The sequence below is a fragment of the Acomys russatus genome, chromosome 2, assembly GCF_903995435.1.
Source record: "Acomys russatus chromosome 2, mAcoRus1.1, whole genome shotgun sequence".
Lineage (NCBI taxonomy): Eukaryota > Metazoa > Chordata > Mammalia > Rodentia > Muridae > Acomys > Acomys russatus.
This window is the reverse complement of record NC_067138.1, coordinates 9045018-9058883: the sequence shown is the minus strand read 5'-3', so window position 1 is coordinate 9058883 and position 13866 is coordinate 9045018. Positions and strand designations below refer to the sequence as shown.

The window sequence follows — 13866 nt, the reverse complement described above, 5'->3', positions numbered from 1 at the left end:
CACTAAGAAACCTAAACCTTTGCTTAGTAATTTTAAGCACCTGCACCTAAAAAATAGTGTATGTTGACCACAAAAGATGAAGCAAACAGTTGGTAAGGATACCACATTCTTACATAATATTCTAAAAATGTCCTTTTACTAAGCATTCAGCAACTATCACATGCATGAATGTTAAGCATTCCCTATCAATCCTATTTTCAACAAAGTTGACCCAGTTTAAAGCCTGAAATTGAGGCTTTTGAACGTTAGAAAATAAGAGTTAAGTAATTGGGTAGTCCTAAAAATACACATCACAACTACATGACTAAGATATTCGTTTAAAACTTGTGCCAAGATAACCCCTCCCTTCAAAACAAACTAAAATTGAGTCATTGGCCTATTTTACTTAATTTTGGAAATAAAAAAATAAATGGATTCCTAAACACTCATTTCCCCAGTCTCTACCCCCACTCTATCTTCACTCAGGGATTCTGCCCTCCAAACAAACAAACAAACCGCTTAAGTCAAATAAGACAAAAAAACACTCCAAGTCTCTCCAAGTACAGAACTGAGGAATAATTCGTGGAAAACAATAGAAACAATGTACATAGAGTGGCAGCCACTGCACCACGGGAAACCCTCTCACCTCAGAGGCATCTCGTCTGTAGTAAGACCCCATTTGCTCTGGAGCTAACCACCTAAGCAAAAGCCTTTAATTCTGCCTTCCTGAAGTGGGAAACTATCACTGTGCCTGACAGATTCCACCCTCTTTGGATGTTTGTACACGGGGTGGGGGGTTGCAAATAAACTCCGTAGAAGAGGACAAAGGGCACTGAAAGCAGCGGAGACTATAAAGTAAATGAAAAATGAGGGCAGAAAAGAGGGCTAAATTAAAGTCCCCTCAAACAAATGGCTGCAAGACAACACCAACCACACCACCCTCCCTTTTTGGCCACCCACTAGGGTCCTCTTCCTTACCTACGGGAATCAAAAGTTGGACTACCGCTACCCCAAACCAACAAATCTTCCAAATGTCAGGACACGAGCAACATCGGGAAAGACAGGCTAATGTTCCTTCCTTCCCCACCCCACCCTCCCCCCAACACACACCCAAAAAAAGAGAAAAGTCCAATCCAATAAGTGCAGGTCACCCTGCCCTCTGGGGCAGTTCCAGCCTGCGCAGAGAAGGCTCGGATGGGTCTAGAAAGAGAAAGACAGACCACCTCCATTTCTACACACACACACACACACACACCCCTCAGCTGGAGAAACAAAACAAAGGCAGCCCTCCTTCCCGGTAGCCACTACCCCAAGCCGCAGAGGCTTTCCTATTTCCCGGTGCAGAGTCTGGCCTCCCGCCCCCGCCCCATGACAAAGAAAAGGCACTTGGTGAGCAAGCAAGGCCTTCCTGCCTCCACGGATGGGGGAGGGGGCTGCGAGGCGAGGAGCCCCCCCACCTCCAACCCCCCCCTCGGCTCCCCAGAGCTCACGCTCCAGGGCCGCGGCGGCGGACAGCGGAGACCCCCGGGAAGCTGGGCCGGGGTGGAGGGTTGGGTGAGGGGGGATGGGGGACACGGGGACGACGGTACCTTGAAGTAGCCGCCTTCGTAGAGGGTGTTAGGGGGTCCGAAGATGGCCACCTCCCAGTTGTAGAGGTCGGACTCATCCACCAGGGTGATCCGGAAGCCCTCCACCGGCTCCTCCTGCAGGGATTTCAGCTCGAGCATCAGGGCTTTCTGCGAGCTGGTCATCTGCTGCTGGGCCATCGCGGCGGCGGCGGCGGCCGTGCGGGGCCGCGGGCCCGGTCCTCGCGCACCGGCCGGGCCGGACCAGGCCCCTCCCCTGCGCTCGCCCTCGGGCCGGGCCGGGTCCCCTGTCCTCCTCCTCACACGCCTGGCGGGGGCCGGACCAGGCCCCAGACGGCCCGCGGGCCCGCCCGGGGTCCTTCCTCACTCACGACGCGGGCCGGGCAAGGGGGCGGGCCTAGCGGAGGTGGGGGGGGAATCCGCTCCGGGCCCCGGGCCTCTCCCCCCCCCCAAGGGGCTTCTAGTTGGGGGGGTTGTTGTGGGGGGGGAGAGTGGAGGTGGAAGCGAAGGAAGGCGGCGGAGGGCAAACGATGGTGAAGACAAGCTGGGGGGGGTGGAGGGAGGAGGGCCAGGTCGGCCGGGGAGCGCCGTGCTCGCTCGCCCTCTCGTTCTCCACCGGGGGGCCGGAGGGGCGCACGAGGGAGGAGGGCGCGCCGTGCGCTTAGGGTCTCGGGACGGCGGCGGCGGCGGCGCGGGGGGAGGGGAGGGGCGGAGGAGGAGGAGGAGAGCAAGCGCCTCGCGCCGCGGGAGCTACAGAGCAGAGAAGGAGGGAGGGAGGGAGGGAGAGGAGGAGGGGCGCGCGCCGGGAGGGGGGCAGCTCGGGGCGGCGGCGGCCCGGTGCGCGTGCGCGCGCCCCTCCCTCCTTTCCCCCTCCCCTCCCTCCCTCCCTCCCCCGCCCTCCTGGCTCTGCCCCACTCGGCTCCTGCCTGCTTGCCTCTCCTCCTCCCCCCCCACCCCCTCCCCGGACAGGCCCCACGGTGGCGGCGCTTTGTGACGCTTGCGCGTGTCCCCCACCCTTAAAGCGCCAAGCGGCGGTCGAGGATCAAGGGCGGGTCGCCGGGGATGGCTCTGGGCCCTAAGTGACGGTTGTGCGGCGTGGACGCAGCGGTTCCAGAGGCGTGCCCCGGAAGGAACCTCGGCTCCTAAAAGGCTCTCGGCGCCCTCGCCCGCCCTGGATGTCCCCTGGCCTCCCTGGTCCTCTGCGGGCTCCTCTCGTCTATCCCCAGTCCGTGGTCCTTGCACTCAATAGATAGGTGCTTGAATAGGCTTGCGTCTCTCGCTGACCGAGCGAGCCCCTAGGAAAGTCGCCCCCACTTCAGGGAAGGCAGTCTCTCCCAAAGGAGAGAAGATTGTATGGGAAAGAATAGAAAACTCACGTTGAGCCAGATTACAGGTCCTCCATGAGATGAGGGCAAGAGTGCAGGCTATACTTTGGTTTAAATCCGTTTGCAAAATACTGGTGTAGCCTTGGAAAGGGCACAAAAACAGAAGGATCCGTGTGGGAGGCCAGCCTGGTTATTTAAGTTGTTCTGTGCCAGTCAGTGCTGTATAGCGAGACTCTATCAAAAAAAACAAAAGGCCATGGTTGAACTTTCATTTTCTGTGGATGAGTTCTACTTTACCTGGACATGGCGTAACTGAAGAGAGATGGGGAGACACAGTCTTCAGACCCTAGGTTAGAATACTCAAGAATTGTTTGCTACGGAAACTTAGAGCACGGTGGAGCACGCCTTTGATTCCAGCACTTGATAGGCAGAATTGTGAGTTCGAATGCAGCCTGGTCTACAAAGCGAGTCCAGGACAGCTAGGGAAACACAGAAACCCTGTCTCAAAAAAACTTTTTAAAAACTTAAAAAATAAATAAATATATGTATGTGTGTGTGTGTGCGCACGCGCGTGTGCGTGTGTGTTTATAATAAAGTAAGAAACGAAAGGTAAAGAGAAGCCAGAAACCTGAGACAAATTACAAACACACCACTTTGGGTTCAGAAAACTTCCCTAACTCCTTACTTGATCAGCTTCTGTAAAAGAAGATTAAACCTAGCCGGGCGTGGTGGCGCACGCCTTTAATCCCAGCACTCGGGAGGCAGAGGCAGGCGAATCGCTGTGAGTTCGAGGCCAGTCTGGTCTACAAAGTGAGTCCAGGATGGCCAAGGCTACACAGAGAGACCCTGTCTCGAAAAACCAAAAAAAAAAAAAAAAAAAAAAAAAAAAAAAAAAAAAAAAAGAAGATTAAACCTAACACAAGGAATTTTAATGGTTAAATTAAATCTACAGCTAACAAGACTTTATTTTTACAAAAGTTTTAGATTTCTAGAAACAGTAAAGTTGCCTGGGCATAGTGGCACACTCCTTTAATCCCAGCACTCGGGAGGCAGAGGCAGGTGGATCGCTGTGAGTTCAAGGCCAGCCTGGTCTACAAAGCAAGTCCAGGACAGCCAAGGCTATGCAGAGAAACCCTGTCTCCAGAAACCAAAAAATAAAGAAGAAGAAGAAGAAAGAAAGGAAAAAAGAAAGAAAGAAAGAAAGAAAGAAAGAAAGAAAGAAAGAAAGAAAGAAAAAAGAGCACTTGCTCCCAACTCAAAACCACCTGTAACTCCACTAACAAGGGGACCCAACCCCGTTTTCTCACCTCCATGGGCACTGTATACACATGCTGCCCAGACATACATACAGGTGAAACACCCATATACACTAAATACAAAGATTTTATTTTGATTTTTGTTTTGAGATAGGATTTCTATGTGTAACCCTGGCCATCCTGGAACTTGCTCTGTGGACCACGCTGGCCTTGAACTCAGTGCTTTGCTTGTCAGCACCCTGAGTGCTGAGATTAAAGGCATGCAGCACATCACCTGGCTGTAAAAGGGTTTGTTTGGTTAGCTTGTTTTGGTTTTTTGAGACAGGGTTTCTCTGTAATAATCCTGGCTGTCCTGGAACTCTCTTTGTAGACCAGGCTGGCCTCAAACTCACAGAGATCCACCTGCCTCTGCCTCCCGAGTCCTGGGATTAAAGGCCCGCTGGCTGGCACTCTCTTAGTTGGTGACTGATTAGGAAGTGCCGAGCCCATTGTGGGTGATGCCATCCTTGAGCTGGTGGTCCTAAATTCTGTAAGAGAGCAAGCTGAGTAATCCAGCCTGAACGAGGCAGTAAGCAGCACCCCTCCGTGGCCCCTGCGCAGCCTCCAGGTTCCTGCCCTGCTTGAGTTCCTACCCTCACTGCTTTTGATGATGAGCTTTGGTCATGAAGTTTCGTCACAGCAGTAGTAGGACAGCCTCCAAGCTAAGGAAGCACTTTGAGATCTGAGCCATAGCCTGCAGCCAGCTTGCATTGTGCTGCTTCTTTTTCAAATCCCCGCCCCCAAACAAGATTCCCTCTTTATTCACTTATTATTATTTTACTCTGCGTGTAGTGTCCTACATGTGGAGGTCAGAGGTAACTTCCTGGAGTGTGTTCTCTCCCTCCACCATGTGAGTCCTGGGGATCATGAAGCTCAGGCCTCAGGCTGGCCCAAGTGCCTTTACCTGTTGAGCTATCTCTTACAGGCCCTCTTTTTTACTTTTGGGGGTGGGGAACAGGATTTTACTATGTAGCCCAGGCTGGCTTCAACTAGCAACTTGGTGGCCTCAGTGTTTGATTATGGGGTAGAGCACAACACTTAGCCAGATCAAGTATTTAGTAGACAAACCCTCTGAACTGGGATTTGTGATGTTTTTCTCATAACTAAGACAGGTTTTGTTCCCAGCACTCAGGAGGCAGAGACAGGTGGATCACTGTGAGTTCAAGGCCAGCCTGGTCTACAAAGTGAGTCCAGGACAGCCAAAGCTACACAGAGAAAACCCTGTCTGGAAAAAAAAAAAAAAAAAAAAAAGACTGGTTTTGTTGTTTTGCTAAAGGGGATGGTCACAGAGGTAAATACCATTTGCATCACATCATACCAAGGCATATAATAGAACTCAATTGGCTTTGTTTTGTTTTGTTTTATTGTTGCTATTGTTTTCATTTTTGTTTTTCTTTTTTCCTTTTTTTTTTTTTTTTTAGGGAGGAAAGAGTTTATTTGGCTCTCGACCCCAGGTTACAGTTCATCATTTTGTTCATTTTTGTTTTTCAAGACAGGGTCTCTCTGTGTAGCCTTGGCTGTCCTGGACTCACTTTGTAGACCAGGCTGGCCTTTGAACTCATAGCGATCCACCTGCCTCTGCCTTCGGAGTGCTGGGATTAAAGGCGTGTGCCCCCACGCGCCCGGCTTCAATTAGCTTTGTTGATGTTGACCTTGGTCACCTGGCTGAGGTAGTCTGTCCAGTCTCTCCACTGTAAAGTCACTCTGCTTCCCCACCCTTCTTTACTGTGTTGTTTGACAAGGAGTCACTGTACAAAAATCCACTTAATGAGCCATTTATTTATTTATAGACAGGCTATGTTCTTGCTGAATAGCCCAGGCAGGCTTATAATTCAATATGTAACCCCATTGTCCTAAAACTCATGAGCCTCCTGTCTCTGCCTGCTGAAATCTGGGATTACTGGCATGTGCCACCACCACGCCAAGTCTAACTTTTTTTCACCCATAGCTGAGACCTCAGTACTTTAAATCATCCTTTTATCCCAAGGTCACCTTTAGCTATATAGTTAGCATCAGCCAGGGCAACCTAAGACTCTATCTCAAACCATTTTCTTAAAGGATAATTGATGGGCTCCCAACTCTGTCTAGGTCACGAGACCAAGTTCAACCACTGGAATCAGAACTCCCCTCAAGGAAGGAGCATAGTCTAATTAAAGCATCCTCTCCTCCCAAGATGATGACATATGCCGAGTTCTAACTTCCTTTCCTCCACTGTTCAATTTAAGGACAAGAAGATTGCTGACCTAGAAACCTGGCGGATGATGTTGACACCTTTAATAGCACAGCTGTGAGTAGACAAATAGGCAGAATGATCACCTTCAAAGCATTTCACCCACATGCAGTCACGATAGCCCCACCCTGACCTATACGATTATAGATCCCTAGACTAACCCATGCAAACATGCACCTGCATTCCTGGGCTCATGTCAATTCACAAACTCATCCGCTGGAAAGCTGGCATCCTCCTGTCTTAAAGGGTTTTATACTCAATTCTCTCCGCTGTCAGTACAGAACTGCAGCCCTGCCATGCTAGCTACTGCCTTATTCTAGCCAGTCAAGACATTATCTTTCAGTAAACTGCAACTGTTTCTTATTCGCCTCTGTATCTCAACAAAAGCATGACATCGGATACAAAGTAGACACTTGGGTATTTGGATATTTTGTTGCTTTGTTGTTGCTACACTTATTTATTTTGTGTGGAGGGGAGTTCAGAGACTTGCTCGCACTTCCTGTGTGTCTCTTCTCTGATAGAACTCCAGTCATGAGGTCTGGGAGCAAGGGCCTTTCCTCTTTAGCCATTTTGCCAGCCCCTGTTGTTTGTTTGTCTTTTGAGGCAGGGTCTTCTCTTGTAACTCAGGCCACTTAAGTATTTGTTTTCAAAGCCGACAAGGCTTGGTGGCATAGTCTGTCATTTTAGCATAGGCTGAATGGCAAGGCTGAAGCCGAGGTCAAGCACTCGGGTGGCTAAGGCAGCAGGAAAACCCACTACCTCAGGTGTGAGCTACCTGGTGAGTATCAGGTCAACCAGGGCTCCACAGTAAGATTCTGTCTACACACACGGGAGGGGGGGAGGGAAGAGAGAGGACAGAGAGAGAGAGAGAGAGAGAGAGAGGAGAGGGAGAGAGAGGGAGAAAGAGGGAGAGAGAGAGGAGAGGGAGGGGGAGAGAAGAGGATAGGGAGAGAGAGAGAGGAGAGAGGGAGGGAAAGAGGAGAGAGGGAGGGAGAGAGAAAGGAGAGAGGAAAGGGAGAGAAAAGAAAGGAAGGAGAGAGAGAGGAAAGAAAGAGAGAAAGAGGAGAGAGAGAGAAAGAGGAGAGAGAGAGAGAGCGTGCACCAAGAAGAAGATAATCAGTATCACAAATGAACACACTGAACCCCACCTTTCACTCGTGGCTAAGCTGTCTCTAGCACATAGTGGGCATTCAAAACAACAAAATTCATACTTATATTTTCCGCTAACATTTGTCACATATTAACTTCTGAAATAAAAACTGACAGACCTAGAAATGTAGGGAGATGAAGAGTTCCAAGTTTAAAGGCAGCTACAGAGTCACTTCAGGATCAGTCTGGGTAAGGTAGGCCCTATCTCAAAATGAAAAGTCTAGGATTATATAGCTCAGTGGTAGAGCACTTGTGCAACATGTAAGGTCCTAGGTTCAAGGCCTGGTACTGCAAAACACAACCACCACAGAGAAATGACTGGCAGAAACTACAGCAATCTCTACTGTTTCCTAAAGGCAGGAAGAGACCGACTTGATTGACTGGTGTCCTCTAGTGGTCAAGAAAACAAATACTCCTAGTCCAAGGCATTATCACTTGGAATGGGCCAAGCCGGGAACTCCTGTAGAGTCTATTAACTTTATTTCAAATGAGAAAAGACATAATCTAAACAAAGGAAGAAGTATTTCATTTAGGAAGCTTAAAAATTTTAAGACAAAAATAAATAAATAAATAAATAAATAAATAAAATGAAAAAAGAAAAAAGAAAAAAAGAAAAAAAATTTTAAGACAGAGGGCTGGAGAGATGGCTCAGAGGTTAAGAGCACTGGCTGCTCTTCCAAAGGTCCTGCGTTCAATTCCCAGCACCCACATGGTAGCTCACAACCATGTATAATAAAATCTGGTGCCCTCTTCTGGTATGCAGGTGTACATGCACGCAGAACATTGTATACATAATAAATACGTCTTAAAAACAAACAACAACAACAACAAAAAACAAAAACAGGTAGCAACAGGCATGGTGTCAACACCTCTAATCCCAGTATTCAGGGAGGCAGAGGCAGGCAGATTTCTGTGAGTTTGAGGCCAGCCTGGCCTACAAAGTGAGTCCAGGACAACCCTGTCTTGAAAAACCAAGAGAAAAAAGAAAGAAAGAAATGAAGGATTTGGTATACATGAGATTCTGTATCAAAAAATATGTATGCACAGGGGCTGGGGAGCTGGGTCAGTGGTTAAGAGCAGCTACTAGTTTTGCCGAGGAGTTGAGTCCAGCTCCCATCACCCCCATCAGGCTGCTCGGTTGCCTGTGGCTACAGCTTCAAGGAATCTGAAACCTCTGGCCTTGGCAAGTAACTGCAGCCACGCTTTAAAAATAATATACCTTCGAGGCTGGGCATGGTGGCGCACACCTTTAATCTCAGCATGCGGGAGGCAGAGGCAAATGGGTCGCTGTGAGTTCGAGGCCAGCCTGGTCTATAAAGTGGGTCTAGGACAGCCAAGGCTACACAGAGAGACCCTGTCTCAAAAAAAAAAAAAAATAGTGTAGCTTCCTTTCCAGCCCCCCTCTTGGATTCTGCAGCTGCTGTGACACTGATGCCTAAGAAGAACCAGATTGCCGTCTAACAAACTTTTTTTTTCCCCCTTTGGTTTTTCTTTTTTTAATTAATTTATTCATATTACATCTCGATTGTTAGCCCTTCCCCTGTTTCCTCCCATTCTTCCCTCCCTCCCATTTCTTCCTCCCTTTGGTTTTTTGAGACATGGTTTGCCAGTGTGATAGCTCTCTGGCTGTCCTAGACTCGCTTTGTAGAGCAGGCTGGCCTCGAACTCAGAGATCTGCCTGCCTCTGCCTCCAGAGTTCTGGGATTAAAGGCGTGCACCACCACCGCCCAGCCCGGTAAACTCCTTTTTATGGAAAGAGTGATGGTTTCCAAGAAAGATATCCATATGCCCAAACACCCAGAGCTAGCAGAATGTGCCCTGCCTTCCGGTAAGGAAGGTCATGCAGTCTCTCAAGTCTGGAGGCTACTTGAAGGAGCAATTTTCCTGCTGACATTTGTATTGGTACCTTATGAATGAGGGCGTCCACTATCTCCGAGATTACTTCCCCCCGCCACCCTGGCAGGCCTCAGCCCAAAGGTCCAGAGGGTGAGCGACCTGCAAGATTCACAAGAGGGGCAGGGTAGACAGAGACACTTACAGGTGTGCTGTGGCCCCTGGTGCTGACAAGAAAGCTGAGGCTGGGGTTGGCCCAGCAGTGGAATTCCAGTTTAGAGGCGGCTTTGGTCAGCCACCTCAGTGAAGTTGAAGACTGTGCTGTGTTGAATTAATTTTTTTTTTTTTTTTTTTTTTTGGTTTTTTTGAGACAGGGTTTCTCTGTGTAGCCTTGGCCATCCTGGACTCACTTTGTAGACCAGGCTGGCCTCAGATCACAGCGATCCGCCTGCCTCTGCCTCCCAAGTGCTGGGATTAAAGGCGTGCACCACCACGTCCGGCTTGAATTAAATTTTAAAGAAAAATAAATAAATAAAAAAAATAAACGAGGCCAGGTGGTGGTAGCGCACCCCTTTAATCCCAGCACTCGGGAGACAGAGGCAGGTGAATTGATGTGAGTTTGAGGCCATCCTGGTCTACAAAGTGAGTGTAGGATAACCAAGGCTGCACAGATAAACTCTGTCTCGGAAAAAAAAAAAAGAAGAAAACAAAAAAAGAAACAAAGCCAGGGCAGTGTGTGTGTGAGTGTGTGTGTGTGTGTGTGTGTGTGTGTGTGTGTGTGTTGGGGGGGTGGCACACACCTTTAGTCCTAGTACTCAGGAGATAGAGGCAGGAGGATCTCTGAGTTCAAGGCCAGCCTGGTCTACATAGTGAGTTTCAGGACAGCCAGGACAACACAGAGAAATCCTGGCTCAAAAAAATAAAAAATAAAAATAAAATAAAATAAAATAAAAAAGAAAGGAAAGAAAAACAAAACAAAATAATGCCACCCCCTGGCTCCCGGAAAAAAAGATTTACTTTCAACACTGGAAAGATGTCTCAGAAACTAAGTGCTGGCTGCTCTTCCGGGTGACCTGGTTCAATTCCCACCACCTACATGTTGGCTCACAACCATCTGTGACTCCAGTTCCAGGAGAGCCAGTATTCATCTGGCCTCCACCAGCGCTGCACAGATATACATGGAGGAGTATGCATGCACCAATTCACATAAAATAAAATAATTAACATTACTTGCCTGGTCCATGTCTCTAATCTCAGCAGGCAGGAGGCAGAGGCAGATGGATCTCTGTGAGTTCCAGGACAGCCAGGGGTACACAGTCATTCATATGAGGAAAAAAATTATATGCATGTGGGTATGTGTACTGTAGGGGTTCATGGTGCCCAAGGAGGGCTTCCAGTTTCTGAGAACTGGGGTTGTAGGCACTGAGGTGAGCCTCAGTGCTGTGTGGGTGCTGGGCCCCAAACCCTGGCCTCTGCAGGAACAACAAAAGTGCTTTTAACCTCTCAGCCATGTCTCTAGGGGTGGAATTGTATTTTTTTTGATATTTGTTTTCCAAAGTTCCCTTTCCCCCCATAATTACATTTTTCTTTTCTGTGTGTGTAAAGGCACACAAGTATCACATGAATGAATGTGGAGGACAGAGGATAACTTGCAGAAATCACTTCTTCCTTTCTATCATGCAGGTCCCAGGCCTGAGTGGCAGATGCTTTTACCCATTGAGTGGTCTTGTATGTCCTAAGCGGCCAACTCACTTTTTGTTGTTGCTGTTGTCTTTTTTATATTATTTTTTTAATATATACATTTGTATTATTACACATATGTACAATAAACTGTGTACAGCAAGAAGAACCACAAAACAATTAGGAACTATATAAATGTTACATTCATAGTGTTTTGGCTATTTGTATTTGGCAACCTTGAAGAAAACATCTTTCCTATCTTGATGAGTCTAAAATTCTGAATCTAAATCATATCTACCATATCTCATTTTTATCAACTAAAAACATCTTATCTAGACCTAAAAACATCTTTTTAAAATATATATAATGGGCTGGGTGTGGTGGCGCACGCCTTTAATTCCAGCACTCGGGAGGCAGAGGCAGGTGGATCGCTGTGAGTTCGAGGCCAGCCTGGTCTATAAAGTGAGTCCAGGACAGCCCAGGCTACACAGAGAAACTCTGTCTCTGTCTCAAAAAAAAAAAAAAAAAAAAAAAAATATATATATATATATATATATATATATATATATATATATATATATATATATATATATATAAAATGTATGCAATGCCCTGGCTGCACATACACCTGCAGGCCAGAAGAGGGCATTAGATCACATTATAGATGGCTGTGAGCCACCATGTGGTTGCTGGGAATTGAACTCAGGACCTTTGAAAGAGCAGCCACTGCTCTTAATCTCTAAGTCATCTCTCCAGGCCCTGACCTAAAAACATCTTAACCCCTAAACAACTAAGCTTAATTGTAAAACTAAACTATCTAGTCTTCAACCACATCAGAGATTTGAGAAGGAATAAAACTGAGTAGACAGGAAGTGCAAATTAGCAGCTAAAAACAAAATGAGAAGATGACAGAGACAGTTTGCTGCCTGAACAGTCACCCCAAACTCTTTATTGGAGCATCATCTTCAGCCTTCTAGCCCAATATATCTGACAGACATATTTGTGAGCAGGTACTATTGAGGACTTGCTTACCCTGTCTTGGCAGAGTTTGGCTGTCAACGCTGCCTGCATCCAAGCTTGCCCATTTTTAAACAGAATTCTGTGTGTGGCAGAAATGAGGACATTTTGTCCAGCAGCTGGTTTGCCACATTTGAAGCCATCCATAAGGAGGTTCATTGATGCTCATCATCCTCTTTGAAGTAGGCTGAGTGTTGCCAGGAATTAACCTGTCTCGTTGTAAATGTATCTTTAAAAGCCATATTCTGTAGTTCTCTGAGGTTTTTGAAGACCTTACTATTTTACCTTATCTATCTATAGAATCATATCTGTTACACCTAGAATGTATATTCTTGTGATAAAAGTAGACTAGTAATTGACATGACCGTGATTTGAACAACTAACAGTTAGCTTGTGCTTCTAATGATCCTAAGTAGCCTGCAATAGCACTTCCAAAGTATTAGAACTAAACCTTATATTATAGTTGAGTTGTATGAGCTGCCAACTCCTGAACTCCTCTTCTTCCTACTCCCCTCCCCTGGTCTGAAACTTCCTGTGTAGACTAGGCTAGTCTTGAACTTAGAGATCTGCCTGCTTCTGCCCGCTAAGTGTATCTATTACTCCACTGGAGTGCTTGGATTAAAGAGCTGTATCATCATGTTTAATTTATTTTAGTTATTGAGCCAAGGTATCATTAGATAGCCCTGGCTAGTTTGGAACTCCCGGTGAAGACTAGGCTGGCCTTGAGCTATAAGAGACAGATCTGCTTGCTTCTGCCTGCCTCTGCTTTGTAAGTGCTAGGATTAAAGATGTAATAACCACCATACCTGGTCTAGGGAAGAGAGGTCTGAAAAGGTAAACGCCAAGGTGTTGTTTTTGAGAGTGTCCCTCATAATTCAGGCTCAACCTCTTGAATGAGGTTACTGGGATGAGCCTTTGTGCCCAGGTCCAAGCAGTTGTTTGTGTTTGTTTATGTTTTTTGAGATAGGGTTTCTCTGTGTAGCCTTGGCTGTCCTGGACTCACTTTGCAGACCAGGCTGGCCTTGAACTCTGCCTGCCTCTGCCTCCCGAGTGCTGGGATTAAAGGGCGTGCACCACCATGCCTGGCTCCAAGTAGTTTTGTAAAATAATATATAAATAAAGGTAAAATATTAATACGGGATAAATTTAGAAGTTCACTATTACGATGTTTCTGTGTTTAAAGTTTTAGTGGTTAAATAAGTTATATAACATTTTAAGAAGTAAAAGCTGGAGAGAAGCTGTTAGAATTCTAGATACTTGAACTTAACCTGGCTGTAAAAACAGGGGGGGGGGGGAGAAAAAAATTTTTCAAAATCTATTTTGGAGGTAGAAATCACATGACTTGCTCATAGACACTATAAGTGCGATGAACCACTAATGAAAACAGACAACAAAACAACCCCCCCCAAAAAAAAACCCCAAACAAAGCCAAAATTAAAAAAATCCCCAAAATCAACGATAACAACAAAAAACCAAACACCGGAAGTCAAGGCAAGCCCCACCCTTCCCTTCCGAGAGTGGGAAGTGAGGAAAAGAAAGCGACCCGCTGGAGTCACACGCGCTTCCGGTCTGGAGTCGCGGAGTCTGAGACCCGCCTTTGGCCCCCCCCACAGTGGGCGGGCCCCTGCGCACAACTGACCAATACTGAGCGAGATATCACGCACTAGCCCAATGGGTCTGCAGTGGGCGGAGCCCGGGGCAAGGGGTTGAAGCCTGGAGTTGGTGTTCCGGCCCACGTGGGGAGCTACGCGGTGTGTCCCACTTGAATCCCA

The 13866-nt window shown here is 47.3% G+C and overlaps 1 protein-coding gene across 1 annotated transcript in view; it reads right to left on the bottom strand.

Annotated features, from left to right (window-relative positions):
* Positions 1-1803, bottom strand: part of Ube2r2 (ubiquitin conjugating enzyme E2 R2) — a 52356-nt gene extending 50553 nt beyond the window's left edge. The window contains exon 1 of the mRNA XM_051157803.1: positions 1569-1803. Within this exon, the coding sequence (XP_051013760.1) occupies positions 1569-1745 (177 nt within the window). The 5' untranslated portion in view covers positions 1746-1803. The remainder of the gene's footprint in view (positions 1-1568) is intronic.
* Between the last annotated feature and the right edge of the window lie 12063 nt (positions 1804-13866).